At 43.0% G+C, this 22,032-nt stretch overlaps 1 protein-coding gene across 3 annotated transcripts in view; it reads right to left on the bottom strand.

Moving 5' to 3' along the window:
• Positions 1–10,095: 10,095 nt before the first annotated feature.
• The window catches only part of ATXN7L2 (ataxin 7 like 2), a 35,154-nt gene continuing 23,217 nt past the window's right edge, over positions 10,096–22,032 (bottom strand). For all 3 annotated transcript variants that reach the window (XM_089514847.1, XM_089514845.1, XM_089514846.1), the window contains 2 exons: positions 17,575–18,448; positions 10,096–10,220 (listed from right to left, as the gene is read on the bottom strand). In XM_089514847.1, coding sequence (XP_089370973.1) covers positions 10,206–10,220; positions 17,575–18,448 — 889 coding nt within the window. In that variant the 3' untranslated portion in view covers positions 10,096–10,205. The remainder of the gene's footprint in view (positions 10,221–17,574; positions 18,449–22,032) is intronic.

Genomic DNA, 22,032 nt, shown 5'->3' with positions numbered 1-22,032 from the left:
AAGAAAATAAACCTGGAAGGAAGAGAGAGAGAAAAAATTGAATACAACCCAACTTTAGCTAAGCAATCTAAAAATAAGCCTGATTTCAACAACTGATTCAATTATAGGAGACCATACATTATTATAGCAAAGAATGTCCAATCCATGGCAGAGCTTTGTCTGTAGTCAGGCAGTCCTGTGAAAGCAAGGGGGAATGCCCCTATCAGCAGCTCTGGACTGGGAAGGAATCCTGGTTATTCCTACTACAGAATGAATCCCATGCTATATGAATTCTGGATTATATAATTATGGGACTGGAAAACTATGGAGGATTGCATGCCTACCTTTATTTCCTGTCTCGTATACAGAAGGTTTGGATGTAATCTCTTGATTTGAACAATCATAAGGGCATTGAAAATTGAGGTACAACAATCCTAGACAGAATTCGGTTGTCTATGGAATGTGCATCTTAGATGACAAGCATGACTTGCAACCGGTTGTTGAGTACTTCTGCCTCTTCTCTGTCCCTTTTCCCAGACTCTTTCCCTTTTCCCCATTCACCAGTCAGTATCACACCATTTTGGCTATATGAGGATGACAAACAAAACTGAGATTGTTAGTCAATAAACCTCTGTAACAGTAAGACATTCTGTGGCAGAAGGGCAGGATTTCTGAAGCAATCAAGGGCATAGTGAAAAGATTCTCTAGAGGTTTGAGAATGTTCTACTAGCTAATGTAATGGATTTCTCCCCCTCTAGTATATACATACCTGTTATGACCAGATCAGGGAACTTGTGGTTCTCTAAAAATAGTTAAATATCAAACCACATCAGACCTTGCCAGCATGGCTAATAGTGAAGGACAATGGGAATAGCAGTTCAACACCTTCTGAAGGGTCGCAGCCCTATATTAATCCTTAAGAAGAGCTGGTTTTAGAGCAATGCTAGAAGGAAGACTCTGAAATTCAAGAGTCCTTGCGGGGGGGGGGGGTGTTGCAGGAGGGGGGGGGACTCTACATATTGAACAGTCTTCCTCTCCATCCCCTGTAAATTAAATAATAAATCAATAATCAGTCAAGTCTTCTTGCAGACCTCAGGTTTTTTCCTCTTACATGCTGTACATGCTGGAAAAACATTCCTTCGGATGCACCATTACTCGAGACTCAAACCAAACACAAATTGATTGTGACTGCATGTTATTTGGAACAGAGTACACTGAGCACTAGTCAGCCACTATGAATAAAGTTTAAGCCATGTTGATTGCACAGAAAAAAAATTAAGCACACATTTAAACTCATTGAAATCTCCCCCATTTAAACGTGTTTTAGTCAATTTATGCCACTTATGAGTAGCATTAAAAGTCTTTCATACTGAAAGTAGTTCTAAATAGAGAAACACATTGGCTAATATAAGCAGACTTCCAGATCAAAATTCCAAAACTAGAGGACTGAAAGAGATCTGGTGTATGCCCTATAAAGTTCACTGAAACTGCTGGATTCTGAAATAGAAAACATCCATCAAGTATTATAGAGCTGTCATATTCTAAAGTATGTCTTTTAGCAGCCATAACAGGAGATAAAATACATCCCAAATTGGGGGGGGGGGAGGGGGGGACAATTGCAGCCTCACCATACCAGCTGTTAATGCACAAAAAAGGGGGAAAATATACTATTTGAGCAACTGCAGAAAATTAGAAGTATACTGCGTTTAATTGAACAAACTTGAATAGTAATATTGTATTATGAAGACGGGCCTGGAAAAGTGGAAAGCAACATCCTGTCTAGTATCTTAATTGCCAGGAAAACAAATGGAGCTCAACTCAACAGGTAAATGTTTTAAATCCTACACCTTTCTGTGGGCTACTAATGCTATTGCCATAAAGCCAAAACAAGTCCTCTAGAAACAGTTATCAAGTTCACTCCCTCTTATACAACTGGACAGTAGAAAAACTAGATTTGCTTTACTTTCTAAAACACAGATTAATTGTGCTTTTAAAATATTACAAAAAAAATTTTTCCACGAATAAAAACCAATAGAAAAATATGTTTATCATCCAACCCATTCTTCCATGTCTAATGCATTCAGATGTCACAACTGTCTTCAGCTTCTTAGCTCATTTACACCGCATGAAAATGAAAGAAAACATGCTTGGAACATGTGCAAATCAGCATGTGTTTGGTGAAACGGCAGTGTCTTTGAAGCAGCTCCAAAAATGATTAATTAAAGTTTGGCAAGTGTATATTTTCTCTACAGTATATGCATTACTTTCTAAACATAGGTGGAAAATGCTCTTCAGTCTAAAGGTATTAGAGCTGCATCACAGAAAACTACAGGTATCCTCTGGAGTTTGGTCCCAGGATCCCCAATCCCCATGGACACCAAACTACGTGGATACTCAAGTCCCATTAAATACAACAGCACAGTAAGATGGCATCCCTTTTATAAAACAGCAAAATTAAGGTTTGCTTTTTGGAATTTATATATTTTTAAAATATTTTTAAACCATGGATGCTTGAATCTGTGGATAAAAAAAATCAGTAGATATGGAAGGCTCAGAAGCAAGCTAGTAAACCTGTTCAGAAATTTGCTTCAAGGAAACTATTAAGCAATGTGCAAATTAGAATTGCAGTTCTGTGTATCCACTTGCAAGGGTAGATGACAGTGAGGACAAGACAATTCAGGATTGCCACTATGGACATGTCAGGACCACATGCATTTGTAGCCTGGAGAAAAGAAGGTTAAGAGGTGATATGATAGCCCTGTTTAAATATTTGAAAGGATGTCATATTGAAGAGGGAGCAAGCTTGTTTTCTGCTGCTCCAGAGAACAGGACCCGGAGCAATGGATGCAAGCTACAGGAAAAGAGATTCCACCTGAACATTAGGAGGAACTTCCTGACAGTAAGGGCTGTTCGACAGTGGAATGCACTTTCTCGGAAGGTGATAAGAGTCTCCTTCCTTGGAGGTCTTTAAACAGAGGCTGGATGGCCATCTGTCAGGGATGCTTTGATTTGGATTTCCTGCATGGCAGGGGGTTGGACTGGATGGCCCTAGTGGTCTCTTCCAACTCTACGATTCTATGATTCTATGATTCTATGATTCTTTACCCTGTCTGCCTCCTTTTGATTGTGAGATGCTAATCTGAAGGTTTCTCTTTTCTACTACCTTTAGCTCCCTCTGAAGAAACTTGCCAGGAAAACCCCACAATAGGGTTGCCATAAGTTGGAAATGACTTAAGGCACATAACAATAACAACAACCCATTTGCCTGCCCATCATGCCACACATTCATTAATCTAGATAAGCCACTGATATGGCACCTCTTCTGTTTTGCAAGTGTCCACTTTTATTATACAGAAATTTAAATGAGGCAGAATGTCATTTAGCTGGAGACGATTACACATTACTCTGTAGTTATTTGACTAAATTACTACTAGCTGAATTCCAGGCAGATATATATTCAAGATCATTTCACACAGAGTAGTAATCCTGTAATGTCTTTAGCCACCATATCACACTGCACATACTCCATTTGTTATATCATTAACTACCTGCCAATCTTACAGACATTAGAATTCTCATCATTCATATGAAGACTTATTTCAAGACAGGTGTTTATTAATTGCTGTCTTGAGCAGTCTCAGTATGTGGATGTATTTTAGAAATGTTGGGTTTATATTTGCATTATTGTTAGGGTGTATTTACTGTTTGCTGCCTTGTGGAGTTTTATCTTCTAGAGAAAGTGGTTTAGAAATCTATACATAAATAAACAAGCATGCAGGTTAGAATGGTGGTGGAAATCCTTTTTTTAAAAAACATTGGGGTGGGGGGAGTTGAGAGAACAAAGTGCTTTTCAGGTATCCAGGACAATGTTTAAGTGTTAAAGGATACCTGAGACCATGCCATAATGATTACTAGAAGAGTCACAGTGCTGAAAGGTGGCAGTCCTGTTTAAAAAAAAAAGAATGATTTTCTCCCCAGAGGAAAAATAAACATATTACACATAAATCCATGCAGTCTTTATCAGTTTCTGAGTGGACTGGATCTTTTCTTGTTCAAGAACACTGCCCTTATCATACTCTCACTAAACTGTTTCTTTATAGTGTACTAAAATGGCAATATCCTAAGTTGTATACTTTAAAAAAAAGACAACACTTTAACTTTCTTAGTTCCAAATATGCAATGTGAGAAAAGGGCAAAGGAAGCAACACTTCACCTGCAAACTTGTATAGAATTCGTTCTCTCCCTACCTACCATTTCCATTCTCCAACTCTTGTTAAAGTGGAAAGAATGTTGATAATTAGAAGCCTGAAACAGGAGCCAAGTAAAGAAGTATAAATCCAGAACAAGAAGGAAGGATGCAAAAGGATGCTGCCTGCTCCTTCTCTCTGTTTGACACCAAATGTCAACTCTTCCTTTGGAACCACAGAAATTTGCCAGGAACACTACACCCCATTTCTGCCCAAAGGGATTTGTTTAGGGAGCAATGCTTTCACCATCCATTAGGATGTCACCTGGCGCGATCTGCACCCACTGTCATCCTCTGAGGCTGAGAGGTCACGCTCTCTCAGCCACAGAGGATGACAATGGCAAACCCTTCTGATAGAACATTGCCAAGAAAACCCTATGATAGTGTCGCTGTAAGTGGGACATGAGGCACACAACAACGACTAGGGAAGGAGAGGAACCCTGTGGGATAGGTCCTCCCTTGGCACTGCAAATGTGGAGGGTCAACTGTATACTGAAGGTAGATGTGATTTATGCTTCTGAATTATAAACACTTGCTTCTGACAATAAACCACACAAGTAAGCAATGCTTGGCAAAATTCAAAGTGTTAGTCTGTGGAATCAGTACATAGAGGGGTCTTGTAACACCTTTGAGACTCACTGAAGGAAAGAAATTGGCAGCATGAGCTTTCATAGATTTCAGTCTACATCTGAGGAAGCAGACTGAACTCTAGGAAAGCTCATGCTGCCCATTTCTTTCTTTCAGTGAGTCTCAAAAGTCAGTGGCGTCCCTAGGATTGAATCACCCGGTGCGGTAACTCATGGTGTCACCCCCCCTCCATTGACCTCCTCCCATTTCACACCATACAGAATCCTTAGTAATCCTTAGCCCTCCTCCGTTTTGGTAGTTGTTTCAGCCCAGGATTTCCTCTGCCCCATCTCGGATTCGCCCCTTTTCACTTGCTGCCCCTCACTCCTGGAACCTTCTTCCCCCACAAGCAAGAGCCATCACTTCTTTAACCAGCTTCAAAACGGAGTTGAAGACCATCCTGTTCTGAGAAGCCTTCCCAGGCATTGTGTGATTATCATTTGCTATTTGATGTTCTTTTTTGTTGCCTGTTTTACTGAACCATTTCCTATATTGCTATGTGTTTTATATGTATTATCCTATTATTTCTTAGATTGTACACCATAGGCAGGCTTACTCTTATATATTTATTGTTTTATGTACAGCGCTTTTTTACACTAATGTCACTTGTAAATCACAATTCCCATATATTGCTGAATGTAATGCTAATAGTTGTGACATAAACAACTAGCAAAATTAAAATTATACCTTCAAATTACAATATCACACGTGGAACCTAAATGTATTTATATATGTGCAGTGAAGATTTGGTTAAAAGGGGATGTTGTCAGAGAAAGTTTAAAAAGAATAAAAATTTCATTTTTTAAAAAAAATTAAGTTTTTAAAATTTGACATTTTAATTTTCAAAAAATTCTGGGGCTACTCCTTTCTCCTGCCACTGAGTCCCCCACCCCACCCCATCCCACTCCATCCCACTCCACTCCCACCATCTCCTAAAGCATGTTAAAGGGAAGCAGATGAAGGCCACAGCTGTTTCTGTCAAAAGGTAGGTGTTTGAGCAGCAATGGTGTCATTCTGCTTCAGGGTGTCACCTGGTGCAGTCCACACACACACTCCTCCAATAGCACTGTCAAAGGTGCTACAAGATCCCTCTATGTAATGCTTGGCAATGTTCCTTTTCTTGGACTACAACCCCCAGAATCCTCCACTGGCACCCCCTTCTCTTCCCTCCTCTCCCTCCCCCTCCCTCCCAGGGCATCCCCTGGCCAGAGATGGGGACTCACTGGTGCCTGGCCTGGAAAGGAGCAGAAAGAAGCCAGCCATGCCCAGAGCCAAGAGGTGGGCCAGGAACCACCAGCCCCTGCGCAGCCACCGCAGACCAAGCCCAGCGCCCCCCGGCATCAGTCGAAAGGCAGCCACTCAGGTGCACACACCTGTCAGGGAGGGGCGGAGCCTGGACAAAGGGGCGGGGCTTGGCTCAGGTGCCACCTGGGGAACTCCTTGGGCGGGGAGGCGGTACAGACATAGAGCATAATAGAAGAATATTTGTCCATAGGGAATCATTGGAGAATACTTGCCCATAGGGAATAATAGGAGAATGCTTGCCGCTAAAGAATATAGAAGCTTGGTTGCTAAACCATTCAACATCAACACCTAAACAGGAATTCTTACATTATTCTCTATGGGCAAGTATGGTTTCCCTATGTATGCGCAAGTACTATCACTTTTTTCACTAGGTCCCATTTTCTTGGCAAGTTGCTTCAGAGGGGGTTTATCTTGGCCATCTTCTGAGGCTGAGAGAGTGGGACTTGCCCAAGGTCAGCCAGTGGGTTTCCATGGGAGAGATGGGATTCGAACCCTGGTCTCCAGTGTCGTAATCCATATAGCAAAGTACAGTAAACAGAGTAATCCACAAAACGGAAAGATCTTTATTCGGATAGCCAAAATGCATAAAAGACATGATGCATCCAAAACATATATCACATATATATATATATATATATATATATATTAAAAATCCACAAAACTGAGGCACCTTTATGTAGATAACTACAATGCTCAAAAGACATGATGCATCGTGCATTTGGTGCATTTTGTTGGTTGGCCAAATAAAGGTGTAGTTGTTTTGTGGATATTATTATTATTATTAATATATCATTGTTGGATGTTATTATACTTTCCAGCTGGGTGGGCCTGTCTTCTGTGAAAGTAATTCCCAAACTTTGGGCTTCTAGGTATTTTGGACCTCAGCACCCAGAATCCCTGAATATCAGCCAAGCTGGCTGGGACTTCTGGGAACTGAAGTCCCAGACACCTCAAGGACCAAACTTTGGGAACCACTGGTTGACATCTAATCTCTTAGCCCTTGAAATAAGTGAAATTACCAAAAGCGGGGGAGAGAAGGTTGGAATATATTCAGAGTTCCTCCCCCAGCACCTCGCCTGGATATTTTTATTGTATGCATGTAAACCCACTGGATGACTTTGGGGAAACACTCTCTCAGCCTCGGAGGGTGGCAAGGGCAAACTTCTCTTTGAAGAAATTTGCCAGGAAAACTCCATGATAGGGTCACCATAAGCTGGAAATGACATGAAGGCACACAACAAGAAGCCGTCATGTCCTTTCCATTCATTGTGACCCTGAGATGAAACCTATCATGGGGTTTTCTGAGAGTGTGACTTTCCCAAGGTCACCCAATAGGTTTCTATGGCCAAGTGGGGCATCAAGCCACTCATCTCAAGTCAAAGTCCAGTGCTCAAACCACTAGACCACATTTCCCACCTTCTTACTAAGGCAATGGCAATAGCAATATTGCTCTTGCTAAGGGGCCTCTAGGAATAGTTGTCAGGGGAGAGGGCATGGCAGTCATCACACACTAGGGACCATATTCAGGGGCAGCCCTGTCAGCCCTATAGCAAAGTACAGTATCACCCAAAATCCACAAAAAAGTGATATCTTAATGGGACCAACCAAAATGCATAATGTTGTATTTTGCAGGCTTTCAAAGCTCCTCTGGCCTCTTCATCAGGCCAAGGTGTTAACCAGACCTTAAGCGCTGGCCCTACAAAAGAGGTGAGGACTGTTCCTCCTGTTTGTGAGCATTTTGGGGGGTTTCATCCAGAGTTTACTTGTGGAACTGAGTAGCTGACATCCTCTTGACCCACCGAGGGTCAGGCTTGGAAGGAGGCATTTGTCACTGTGTTGTTCTTCCAAGTTCATCCACATGAACAAATTGCGAGAGAGGCCCCTTAAAACGCAAACTAAACACATTGTGACCAGTCATCCTCCTTTCCCTGGACATGTCCTAAATTTCAACCTTCAGTCCAGGAGGAATTTTACAATGTCCTCTGTTTGAAGCAAGACTAAAAAGCATTAACTTACATTTCTGTTAATGTTGGTGTTTGGTTCTGTCCTCCATTTTTCTTGAATGTCCTACCTTTTGTGGTGTCTTGTCCTCCTTTGCGGTGAGGGGAACATCTGGTCACCCTGAACTAAACAGATTCCTTCACAGGCCTAACCATCACTTCTAAACAGTGTGCAAGTCTGTGTGTTGTTTGCCTTCAAGTTGCTTCCAACTTATGGCGACCCTAAGATGATCCCATCATGGGGTTTTCTTGGCAAGTTTCTTCAGAGAAGGTTAGCCATTGCCATCCTCTGAGGCTGAGAGTTTGATTTGCCCAAGGTCACCCAGTAGGTTTTCATGGCCAATTGGGGATTTGAATCCTGCTCTCCATAGTCCAATGCTCAACCACTACACCATACAGCTCTAAATATTTAGGTTTTACCATAATACAGTACTTGGGGCTTGGCTGATTCTTTGATACTATTTGATATTTACTTTCCATTCTGAATGCCTGCCAAGTAGCTATATGCACACCAAGGCAAAATATTATTTACGTATATTGTCCGAGTATGACCAGCTGCATTTTCCTGCCATTGGTGACAAATGTGTCACACTCTATAGGAAACAGGGGGGCATTATGGCTCTCCTAATCCACAGATGGCAAACAAAGGACCACCAGATGTTGGGCTACAACTCTCATGAGTGCTCATTAGCAGCTATGCTGCCTAGGGCTGATGGGAGTTATATATTCTGTCTAACCTCTTAACAAAGCAGTACAGATTACTACATAGTCGAAATAGTGCAGCTCTCTAGAAGTAATTGTCCTGCCACTCATAGTATGATTCCCTATTGGCTATGCTGGTTACAGCTGATGGGAGGTCAAGTCCAACATCTCACTCCATCCCCAATATGACATCCCTTCAAATATTTAAACATAGATATCATGTCACCTCTTAACTTTGTCTTCCCCAGTCTAAACATAGGCAGCTCCCTAAGTTGCTCCCTCATTGGGCATGGTTTCCGGACCTTTAACCGTTTTGGTGGTCCTCCTCTGGACATGCTCCAACCTGTCAATATTCCTCTTGGCCAGAATTGGACACAATATTCCAGATGAGGCCTCACTATTACTTCCCTCATTTTAGACACTACACTCCTATTGATGCAACCTTTTGACAGTCTATGCATCCCCAAAGTGGGCTGCAACCTTTGACTCTGCTGGCTGGAATTGTGGAGGGTGAGTGCAACAGCTGTGGAGTGCAACAGCTGGGAGAGCCCCAGGCCCATCACCTCTTGTTCTGTGTTTTGTATGGAGGCTGGATACTGGAAGGCCTTGCTCTCTCTTCTCACCTAGATGTACTATGAAAGGCTAAGAATGAGGACAAAAGCTGTGGTTTCAGACTCTGCAGCACACCACCCAGTGCTGCACAAGAAATGCTTCTCTTTCTTCTACCCTTCAGATCAAGAACCACTTAAAGGCTGAAAACCCAGAGAGAAAAAAGGAGGGACAGTGTGTGAAGCCTTACTGGTGGTTTCAGTGAATGGCAAAGGAAAAGCAACAGGGAAGCAGGCAGGCACCACACAGCAGTTTACCACAAAGCTGTGCTAATACTCATTGACACTCCTAGCAAAGTGGTTGACCTTGTCTCACAAACTAATTGGTACCAGGGTCCCCTTTTCCCAAACTTTGGAATCCTTTTTTAAAAAGTTAAAAACAACCCCAGAAAAAAAATTTAAAAAGAAAAAAAAATCTGTCCTAATTTCATTATGGAGCTACTGATTCTGGCTATTTCATATGCAACAAAATTCACAAACTGGGAATCAGTTGCATTTATATCAGCATTCCTCATGCTCTGTTTCCCTCTTTCCTTTGCCCTGCTCCTTCTCCCCCCACCCACATCCTTTTTTAAATTTAAGCAGAAAAAGAATAGCAGGAGTCTTGAGTTATTTTAGAGGATTTTTTTCTTTTAAAAAAATACTATAAAGTTATAAAAAGCAAAGAGGCTTTGAATCGGGCCCAGGGGTAGAGTTCGCAGACTGCTGGCTCCTTCTGCAGAACGCAGGCACTTGCCGTTAATGCGCTTTTGACTGTAAAGAGAAGAGACAACAGGGTGTCAGTCCAAGTTTGTGTAACACCATTCACAGAAAAGGGGGCTCCATGTCGGCCCATACTGCAACCAGCACCTCTTTGAAATGACAGAAGAAAAAGCAAACAGCCATGTCTGTTCCTTAATACAAAAGCCGTTTATATGACAATCTTCGATTCATCCAAAATGGTCTTTATATAGCAGAGATGGGTGTGTGTGAGTGTGGTGCTCCGCTTATTGTTGAAGTACAATTCCCACAATCCCCTTTTATTTTCTTTGCTGAATGATGCTGATAAGAATCCAACAACCTCTGTAGGACTACAGTTCCCCACCCTTGTTGTACAGGACTGCAAAACACTACACCAACAGAGTGTGTAAGTGCATGTTAGTTGTTGTTGCTGTCCAATGCTGTCATGTCAGGCTTTGTTTCGTGACAGCCTTATGAATGAGAGACCTTTAGTAGATCATTTAGAACTGCGATTCCCAAACTTTGGTCCTTTGGGTGCTTTGGACTTCAGTTCCCAGAAGTCTCAGCAATCAGGAATTTTGGGAGTTGAAGTCCAAAACATCTGGAGCACCAAAGTTTGGAAACCACTGATTTAGGTGTATTAACTTTCTAACAAGAAAAACATGGCAGTTACACCTTCCACCCTCCAGTACAAAGTGAACAGAACCACAGCTGGAACCATACATGAATGGCACCAATATATCCTCCCAAGTTCAAATTTCCATAGGAAAATAAAAGCTGATCCCAGTTAGTGAAAAAGAGATGACTACTCCAGCATAGTCAGGATATACACTAAATTTTCCTTTCTGGCTTTGCATCAGTTGATGGTTTCTAGATAACCTGTGTGTGTAATTTGAATATAAGTCATAGAAAACCACACCACATGCACATGTATATAAAATAAAGTATAACAAGAGTAAACAGAAGCAAGATTTAAATGTATAACACAGATGATCTTGGGATCCAAATCAGAAATAAGAAACTAGGGATGCAGGGGTTGCATCCAGACCACAGGGCCACTACCCCCAAGGCCTAACCCCTTCCTCCTGTGACTTAGGGGGCCTTTCAGAGTACACAGTTATAGTGCTATGATTCCACTCTAACTGCCACAGCAACATCCTAATGAATGCTGGAATGTACAGTGCAGGGAAGCATTTTTTTCGTCTTTGTTGAATTCTCGACCAGAGCTCCAACGCCTCACCAAAAGACAAACCCCAGGTTTCCACATGATGCAGCCCTAGTAATTAAAATAGAACCGTAATGCTATAATGATACAGATCCAAAACACACTGGGTCAGTGCTAGGGAATCCTGGGAATTGTAGTTTATTGTGGCACCAGAGCTCTATAACAGAGAAGGCTAAATGTCTCACAATACTACAGTTCCCAGAATTCCCTAGCATTGAGCCAGAGCAGTCTCAAACAGGATTATTTCTGCATTGTGTTTTGGACCACAGTGTGAGTGAAGTCCTGGTATGGGTTACTGTTGCTCTCAAGTGATCACCAACACTGTGGTTGGTGGAACCTCCTGCATACCACTGCTCTTGGTCAGGATCTGCTCTGCAGTACTTGGGAGTGCTTTGAAGTTGTCATTTCTAGAAGTCTGAGTTCTGTTTGTGCATTTTCAGAAGTGCTATTCCAAGCACTTTTCCTAGAGACACATAACACATTAAAAAGAGAGGGAGAGAGAATTGGAAGCAGGCAGATAAGTGTACTTGCAAAGTGTGGTGGAAGGAGAAAATAGAGATAAATACTGAATATTTGCTGAGCAAGAACAAAGGTGGAAGCAGTACTGTAGTAGTGGTACCTTGTAATTTGCTGGTAAACACAGAGACGATGCAACAGCCCTGGTCTCCAACATAGCTGTTGATTTTCACTCTAACACACTGTGAACTCTATTATGAGACCCAATGAATGCACAATCTGGTAGGCTTTACTGAGATGTAGTGGGATGAAATTCATAATTGGAACACAGCAACCAAAGCATTCAAAAGGAACCAAATGGATTCCCATGCATATGAAGAAGACAAGATTCCCCAGCCCTCCTAAAGGAAAAGTAAAAAAAAAATGTATACATCTGCACAGAAATTCATGCATATGAGACAAGAAGTCCCACTGTAAGTATCTCAGTAAGAACAAAAGGAGAAAGAAACATAAGTGATATTGCTATTGGCAGTCAAGAGACCAGTCAGTCAGCTGGAAGATCTGGATGAAGACTTTCTGAAAATAACTGTAAAACTTTAACAGGTGCAAGCCATAGTAGTTGGTGGGGAGGGATTTCAATGATGCTAACAATCTGTTACAAGTCTAACTCTCCTAGAATGCACACTAAATTATTGATTTGCCTTGTTGTCAACTTCATCTGTCAGAGGATGAATGAAAAGACAATGAGCTCTGCTACCATCGACCTAATTCTGACCAGCAGAAAAGAACTGGTTGATGAAGTGATGACACAAAAACATATGGGGAAAGAAACCATGTTTTATTGGTTTTTGTGATAGCAGAGGGATGTGAACATTGTTGTTGTTGTGTGCCTTCAAGTTGTCTCCAATTTATGGTGACCCTAAAGCAAATCTGTCAAAGAGTTTTCTGGGGCTGTGACTTGCCCAAGGTCAGCCAGTGAGTTTCCATGGCTGAGGGGGGAATTGAACCCTTATCTCCAGAGTCACAGTCCTGTGCTCAAACCACTATGCCATGCTGGCTCCCAATCTGAACATAAGTGAGTATAATCAAACATGTGCCCTGAACTTTAGAAAAACCAATTTCAAAGAACTCAGATAAAAACTGAGTAAGATTCCATGGCTGGAAATTCTGAAAAAGAAAATAGTTCAAGAGAGTCTGAAAAGAGAAAACTAGAAGGCACAACCACTAGCTATTCCACTGGGAAGGAAAAACATGAAGGAGATTTAACGAAGGCTTTGCTGCTTTACAGGGAGCTCTCTGATGAGCTAAGACATGTCTAGGACATGGAATGAGAGACAGGTGACCAAGGCGAAGCACATAAGAGTGGCCCAGAATTTTAAGGCCCAGCACGACAGATGCTAGAAACAACAACAGCAAAGGTTTGTTTGGCTGTGCTTGGTGCAAGAACCAGCAGGAAGGCACAAGCCTGGGGAAGATGGTTTAGCATTAGCAGGTGACAGAAAAAAGGCAAAAATATTTAGCTCCAATTTTGCCTCAGTTTTTTTTATTACAGGACGCTTTCTGTTTATGGGAAAGGAAAACAAATCATACCAAGGACTGACATTTATGTGTGAGTGTATGCATGTGCAGTCTCTAAGATACAAATATCAAGTGAGGGAGATATGGCATGGCAGTAATACACACTAAACAGCTCTGGATGTTTCAATGGATCAGGAGTTGAACATGAGCCAGAACTGCAGTGTGGCTACTAAAAAAAACCACCAGTGCAATTGCTGCTGTGTGTCTTTCTGAGGTATGTTGACCCTAAAGTGCACCAATCCTGGTGTTTTCTTGGCAAGACTTGTTCAGAGGAGGTTGGTCATTGTCTCACTGCTACACTAAGGCCGTGTTCCCACTATGATTTAAAGTGAATTGCTGATCGAGTTATATGACCGTGAATCCCATTTGAAACCGGTTCCGATCCTACTGTGATCAGTTTCAATTGCAATGAAGTGAAGCAAATGCAAAAACCCCGCTCTTTCCTGACACTAGTTCTTTGGCGGTTCTTTTGAATAAAATCAATTCTAAAGCATGTTCAACAAGTGGGAATGATGGATCTGAATCACATCATTTTGGAGGGGAGAGACTAATGGCAGAGGGGTGTTTACCATCCCTCCTCAGTTTTTGGTAGAGCCATCATTTCCCTACCTTTCAGCTCTGCCTTTGTGCTTGTGGTGTGACCTATGAGCATATGATTTTTTTAAAAAAATTGACAGAAGATTCGATTCATTGATTTTACAACTACTTGTAATTACTCGGACGGCAAGCTGGGCGATCGGACCAACGGCAGCTCAGCGAGGCAAGTTGTTGCAAAACCAGTGAATCAAATCTTCTATCAATATTTTTTAAACTATAGTTCCCAAGCCAGGCTGCTGCTTACGTCATTGATGATGTGCAGATGACTGACATGCATTCTGAAGTGGTGCAAACTAGTGGGGACAACAATTGTGCCAAAAAAGAAGTGATTACAAGGGGATAATGAAAACATCCACTTTCATAGTGGGAATGGAACAACGGACCTTTTGGAACTGATTCACCAACAGGGAGCAAAGAAGAATTGCAAACCGGTTTAAATGTAAGTGGGAATGGGGCCTGAGAGTGTGTGATTGGCCCAAGTGGCTTTCCAAGACTGAACAGGGATTCAAACCATGGTCGCCAGAGACTTGTTCCAATCTCTAAATTGTTACACCCTGTCTCTCATCAATCATAGGCTGCATTAAAAGAAGCATTATCATCAAGATCACAAGAAATTACATTTCCATTCTATTCTGTATTGGTCAGGGCACACCTGGAGTACTGCACCCAGTTCTGGGTGCCACATCTCAAGTTCATTGACTAGGTGGAGCATGTCAAGAGACATACATATGACAATGGCAGACACTATGTCTGAAAGTGATGGTGATGGGCTTCTCCCTCAAATAGGATGAATCTGTTGGTGGTACTGTAGCTGCATGCTGCATTTCAAAAGCTGAGAGGGTGCCTTCCAACTGAATGATTCTAACAATGTGACAGACCGATTCATATGTGAGAGTCAAAAGACTGCCATTTTGTCAGTTCAGAAGTGTGTGCCCAGTGCAAGCAAGGATTAATCTAGGAAGCAATAGCCATTTTTAACTTCCAGCCATCCATGCTCTGTTTGTCTTCGGCAATGCACTTCTACTGTTAGTTTTGGAATAGCCAGTCAGAATTTAACTCACACCCATGTGTAAAACCTCTATAATTGGATAGAGCTGCCTTGGATTCTCTATTTATTCTTTTTCATTTTAAAAAGAGACAATTTAGCTCTTTGGAATGCAGAAAGGAATGCAAATTCAAGTGAGCTCTGCCTGATGAAACCAGAAAAGCCAGAGGGCAGAAGGGTCAGGAACTGTTGGTAGTTAAATGGCATCCCGCCTGACACATATCCTTTTTAAACAAATTGAACACATTCACATTGCTCTAACAGCAATCAGTCAGGAAAGTGCAATGGACCTTCCGTGTTCAAAGAGAAAAAGAGAGATTTGTTGATTATTGGATTCTGGATGGGAGGGGGGAAGCTGAGAGAAGTTACTCTTTTGGACCACTTGTTCCCAAAATCCTCCAAACCAACATGGCTACTGGCTATGTGAACCTGAGTCTTGAGGTCCAAAATAGTAACTTTTCCAAACAGTAACAAAAACAAGTATTACTATTTTGCTTACACCTTGGTGGCAAACTCTCTGGGACACCTAGTATTTAACTGAAGAATCTTTGAAAAATGAATTGCTTTTCAAAACTAAAAAAGACAACAAGTAATTATTTAATCAAGGATGGAGAACCATAAGTGTTTTGGGCTTCAGTCCTAGAGGGGATTATGGGAATTACAGTATAACACATCTGGAGGGCCAAAGGTTCCCCACCCTTGTGTTAAATAATGTATGTTCATAACCATTGCAAAATATCTCCCAACTGGAGGCAATGGTCCCTTTCACAAGTTCAAATCCCAAAGCATTGCAATATTTATCAACAACATTTTTCATGTAACCACCAGCAGCATGTTTCACACTGGGATGGTGAATCTGCTTCAAGTTTTAGTCCAAAACCAAAACTTTAAATGAGCCATCCATGGTGCTGAACCTGTTTGAGGGATAGGGCCCATTAGCATGGATAGTTGTTGTTAGCTGCCCTCAAGTCAACCTTAACTCATGGCAACCTTGTGGATGAGACATCTTTATGACCCCCGTTGTGCTGGAGGACCTAGATATTCCTAGGAAAGTGTTCACTTAGGTTAAAAAAGTATTTTTTTAACTTTAATGAGGAGCCCGTGCCCCTAACTCTAGTGAATGTGAAGGACTCACTGTACTTGCATATTTCTGCCTGATATGCAGCTCTCACAGGCACAGAATCTATAGTAAGTAAAAGGATGCATCCTTAGTGCAGGCTAAGTGCCAAGACTGAAGAAACAGGGAGTTTAGTTTTAACCTTTAGAACATTCAGGACTGGACTAATGCTCTATGTAGCTCAGAATTTTGCTTCTAGCATTTTCAACACTAGTTATCTTAGCCCAATAGAAACACAGGCTTACTTAATTACACAGGTCCCAAGGCTTTGAAAAAAGCTAGAACTCTCTACCAACAAAATAATTTTTAATTGAGCACCTGACGTTTCATTAAATAAATACATTTATTTAAATTTAACAGTTGTCAAAATCTCAGTATTATATCCATTCTTTTAAATAAATGAAAGTTATATGAGATAACTACGCAAAGATTTGGCACTGGTTCAGAAATTTAATCTGTACCTTGTAATTTAATAAATTTAATTTAATAAATCAAAGCTAACATTTTTTATTAGGAAAAAACTGTCCTTGAATGTTTTTCATTCTCTTTTACAACAGAATCTAAACAGCCTTAAGTAGATCCTTCTCCCCCTACATTATGTGGGTCATTAATTTACATTGGAAGGGTTATTTTTTGGGCTACAAAAACCCTCTGTCCATGTTGGTTGAGGGATTCTGGAAGCTGGCATCCCAAAAAGTGACATTTCCAATTTCTGGTCCTCAGCTCTTAGACCTACAAATGACAACTGGCCCAATCAATTAATCAGTTCAGACTTTAGGTGACTAATCTATTGAATAAAGCTTTAAAATGCAACTTTAGATATGATGGCAAGAAAGAGAGAGAGAGAGAAAAGGCAATGTTTTCAGGGCATCCTCCTTTGTTGTTCCACTATTTTACAAACATGTGAACAAAAGGAAGCATATCTAACGAAACATCTAAGTTGGCACACTTATTACCAAACACTACTGTATTTTATATTATGTTCCTTGAAATTCTTCTAAAATTCCTCATTACAAACACAGCAGTGGCAGAGTGGTCCTTATAAATTGTTCCTAACTATAAATCCTAGCTTTGAAGGCATAACCAAAGGTGTGTTACAAAATGCTCCATGCCACAGATTTTGTGGCATAATGCTGCCAAGGGAGCAAGAGCAGCTAACATAATCCCCTGGAGTCTCCTTCCTTAGAGGTCTTCAAACAGAGGCTGGATGGCCATCTGTCGGGGATGCTTTGATTGTGATTTCCTGCATGGCATGGAGTTGGACTGGATGGCCCTTGTGGTCTCTTCCAACTCTACGATTCTATGATTCTATGAGGTGGGTGGAAAAGCTGAAACACACAAATGTAGGATGTGCAGGGCAGTAACATACCTTCATTGTGTTCTGCTTCTCCTCAAAGCCCAAGGAGACAACTGGCTTCTTCCTTCGGATGGAGCCACTTAAATCAGATGAGGAAGAGGAAGGCAAGGGAGTTGGGGAGTGCTTGGCTTTCACAGGTCGACAGTAAGTGGCTGTATTCTTGCGTCTCTTAGCCTCCTCATCAGAGATGCAGTTGGCCTGTAATGCTTTGGGCCCATTCAGTGAAGAGGCTCGGTTTTCCAGTTGTGAAGCTTTGCCGGATACATGGCTAGGAGCCCGGCAGTCCAGATGGCTGGTCCTCTTGAATCTGGCACCTGCAGAGGCTGTTCCGTTCAAGGAAAGAGTGGAGGAAGAGATCACAGATGGCTTGGCCTTGGCAGAAGGGTGGGAGACCTGGCAGCCAGCTGCCTTGCTCTTGCCCAGATCCAGGAAACAGGTCTGTTTGTATGGCGGGCTAGCCGGGGCGCTGGGAGACTGCTTGCGCTTCCGGGCCAAGGCCTCTGGCTCCATGCTGCCAGCCGTCTCCTTGGCTTTGGAGGACTTGCTGGCCTTGGTCAAAGGCAACTTGCTGAACGAGGGTGAAGGTGTGTTGGCTGGGAGTGGAGAGGTGATGGACTGGCTCCCACCCATGCAGTCTGACTGGCTACAGGCGGCTGCAGCATGGGGCGAGCCCACTGCATAGTTCATACCGTGGTGGCTGCGGCTGTCCCTGGAAGCCACTGTGGCTGAAGCTGCACAAGACACAGAGGTTCTGCCTGGGATGCTGTGGGGCAGGCTGCAAACCAGGGAGGAACTGCAATTCTGGGACGTACTGGATGCGGAGAAGCCCAGAAGTGTCGGGGATGGGGTGGAAAGGACCTGGTGATCCGCAGCTGGAGGAATCCTTCTGAATGTGCCAATAACAAAGAAGGGAAACATTTAGAAATGGATCCTATCTCCTTCCAGTTCTTCAGCATTCAATCTGCATTGACTCTTTAAATTTTTCAGAATGTTAGAAATTACATAGCCTTCCTCTGTCCCCTTTAACTTTCAGATCCATAAACTGTTCCCTTAGCTGTCCAATTTCAAGGACTTTACAGAGACAAATACACCTACAAATACACCTCCTTCACCACTCCATCACTGCTTCCCCTCCGTCAGCCCCAGGGGGTTCAATTTTCCCTTTGTTCAGATATTGTGTTGCTGGCCATAAAGCATGTACCACCAAAACCTGTAGCCCAGTGCCACCTACTGGTGAAAGTGAGATTGAGAGCCTCAGTAAGACAGCAGGGACTTAAATAGGGGGCAGGAAGGCTTCAGCTTCTGAGAACCATAGAACAGCCTCTGCACACTGACATAAAACATATGTATTTAGAATTCAGTAATCCTGAGTGCATGAATTTGGTTGACTTAATACCTTAACTGAACACAGGTCACAGTCCATCCATCAGAAATTTACTTCCAGCTTTCTTCATTTCAACAGCACAGTGATGGAGTGAGGAAGGACAAGTCATTTTGTTGCTGTTATTTTTAAATAAGTAATCAGGAGTTTGTAATTCCTTATTTGGAATTTTTGCCAATCTACTGAAAACTCCCCAGAGACCTACAAGTAGATTTCCTTCTACCTCAAGGGCATAGTTACAAATAAGAATTATTTCCCTCCCCCCACCCCTTAAATTTTCCTTCAGTCCCCATATTTCTAACATTCTAGCAACTTTTAAAACTTTAGTTTAGCATTTAGAAATAGAGTTTAGGCATCCAGAGAAAAGGAGCAGGCAAAGTTACCAAGGGAACACAAAGACAACAAATGTAAGCATTCTAGGTGTAAACCATTGTCAGTGTCTCACTCCCTGCAATGTTATAGAAGTTTGGACATTGAAGGAACAATTTCACCTGGGGGGGGGGGGGTTAGAATTCTTATATAGGAGGGCATGCCTTCATTTTCCCCCCCAGCCCCCACCTCTGTAGTTATACTCCAACTTTCTATCTACTTTCCTGCCTCCCAATTAATAATAATAATAATAATAAATTTTATTTCTACCCCGCCCTTCCATAGGTATGATCAGGGCGGCTTACAAAAATATTAAAACATGCCAATACAAGTTAAAAAATACAATATAACAGTTAAAAACATTAGTACAAAAATGGAACAGGAAGACGATAAAATATACATGTCAGGGGCAAGAAGAAAAGAGAAGGAATTTACAATGGTCCGGGGTCAAAAGGGAAAAGGAGAGCAGGAAAAAACAGACAGTCTAAGGTGGGAAGGCCAGCCGGAATAGATATGTTTTCAGCTGTGTCTTAAAGACAGCTAATGAGGCGGCGGAGCGAAGCTCTGCAGGGAGCTTATTCCAAAGAGAAGGGGCAGCAATAGTAAAAGCCCTCTGTGAGGTCCGCATCAAGTTAGACCTAGGGACTTCCAACAATTTGGTCCCGGAAGTTCTGAGCGTGCGAGGCGGATTATGTGGGGAGAGGCGGTCCTCCAAGTACCCTGGGCCCAAGCCATTTAGGGCTTTATAGGTCAAAACCAACACCTTGTATTGAGCTCGGAAGCAAATAGGCAGCCAATGAAGATCTTTTAAAATAGGTGTTATATGGTCCGACCTGGAGCTACCAGCGACCAATCTGGCTGCCATGTTCTGCACCAATTGCAGCTTCCGGGTTTGGTACAAGGGTTGCCCCATGTAGAGCGCATTGCAGAAATCTAATCGAGAGGTTACCAAAGCATGTACAACAGACTCAAGGTTCTTTCGGTCCAGGTAGGGACGCAGCTGGCGTATCAGCCGTAGCTGATAACAAGCACTCCTGACCGTCGCATCCACCTGAGAAGTCAGCTGGAGCGACGAATCAAGGAGTACTCCCAAGCTGCGCACCGAGTCCTTCAGGGGGAGCGTGACCCCATTCAGGACCGGGTGACAGATCTCACCACCCGAAACCGGGGAACCTATCACCAGTACTTCCGTTTTCCCTGGATTCACACTGAGTTTGTTCTCCCTCATCCAGCCCATTACCGACGCCAAGCAGGCATCTAGAGGAGAGATGCCATCCTTAGTTACTGCATCAGTCGGAGACATAGAGAAAATTATCTGGGTGTCATCAGCGTACTGATAACACCGCGCCCCATGTCTCCGGATGATCTCTCCCAGCGGCTTCATGTAGATGTTGAATAGCATAGGGGACAAAATCGCTCCCTGAGGGACACCAGATGTCAGGGCCCTCTTGTCGGAGCGACAGTCCCCCAGCTCCACCATCTGGGATCTGCCCGAGAGGTAGGAACGGAACCACTGCAAAGCAGTGCCCCCAATTCCCAACTCCCTCAGGCGTCCCAGAAGGATACCATGGTCGATGGTATCGAAGGCCGCTGAGATGTCCAGAAGCACTAACAGGGACACGCTCCCCCTGTCCATGCCCAGACGGAGGTCATCAACTAAGGCGACCATGGCAGTCTCAACTCCATAGCCAGCCCGGAAGCCGGTTTGAAATGGGTCCAGAAAATCGGTGTCATCCAAGATCGACTGAAGCTGGAAGGCGACTGCTCTCTCGATCACCTTCCCCAAAAAAGGCAGCAGCGAGATGGGTCTATAGTTGTTATGAAGCAGAGGGTCTAAGGAGGGCTTCTTTAGCAGGGGTTTAACCACTGCTGATTTTAATTTAGTTGGAAACTGACCCTCACTTAGAGATGTATTGATTATGCGGTGTAACATAAGTCGCACCGCATCTCCCCCCTGAGCTGCCAGCCATGAGGGACAGGGATCAAGAGAGCAAGTCGTCTTCCTAACACTTCGGAGGATCTTGTCCACTTCATCGGTACTAACAAACTCAAAGTGATCCAGTATAACAGGGACCACGGACGCTTCGGACACCTCTCCTATATGATCTGCATAACTACTGGCGTCGAGATCAGCCCTTATCCGAGAGATTTTATCCGCAAAGAAGTTGTTAAAATCATCGCAGCAGGCTTTAGATGACTCCAAAATAGGGCTCAGGGTGGGAGGAAGCCGAGTTAGCTCCCTCACAACCCTGAACAGCTCTGCCGGACGCGACTCTGCGGACGCAATACGTGCAGCATAGAAAGAATTCTTTGCTGCACGTATTGCCACTCCATAGGCTCTTAAATGAGAGCGAAGGAGTGTCCTGTCAGACAAGTGCTGATGTCTTCGCCATTTGTGCTCTAGTCGTTGCGCGACCCGCTTCCTTTCCCTGAGATCTTCCGTATACCAGGGTTGTTTATTGGAAGCAGGCCGGAAAGGACGCTTGGGAGCGATACTGTGTATAGCCCTAGAGAGATTAGTATCCCAGATGTCAGTTAGGGCATCAACAGAATCGCCGTCAGAGCCAGTCGTATATCCCTCTAGGGCTTCTTGGAACCTTATGGGTTCCATCAGCCTTCGAGGGTGGACCATCCTAATAGGTCCGCCACCCCCGGGGGGGTTAATGGTAGAAGCCTTGATTCTAGCCTCAACCAGGAAATGATCCGTCCATGACAAGGGA

The sequence above is a fragment of the Sceloporus occidentalis genome, unplaced genomic scaffold (assembly GCF_023333645.1).
Source record: "Sceloporus occidentalis isolate IW3139 unplaced genomic scaffold, rSceOcc1.0.p SCAF_3, whole genome shotgun sequence".
Classification (NCBI taxonomy): Eukaryota; Metazoa; Chordata; class Lepidosauria; order Squamata; family Phrynosomatidae; genus Sceloporus; species Sceloporus occidentalis.
Note: the sequence above shows the minus strand (reverse complement) of the source record. Positions and strands in the feature narration are given on the sequence as shown.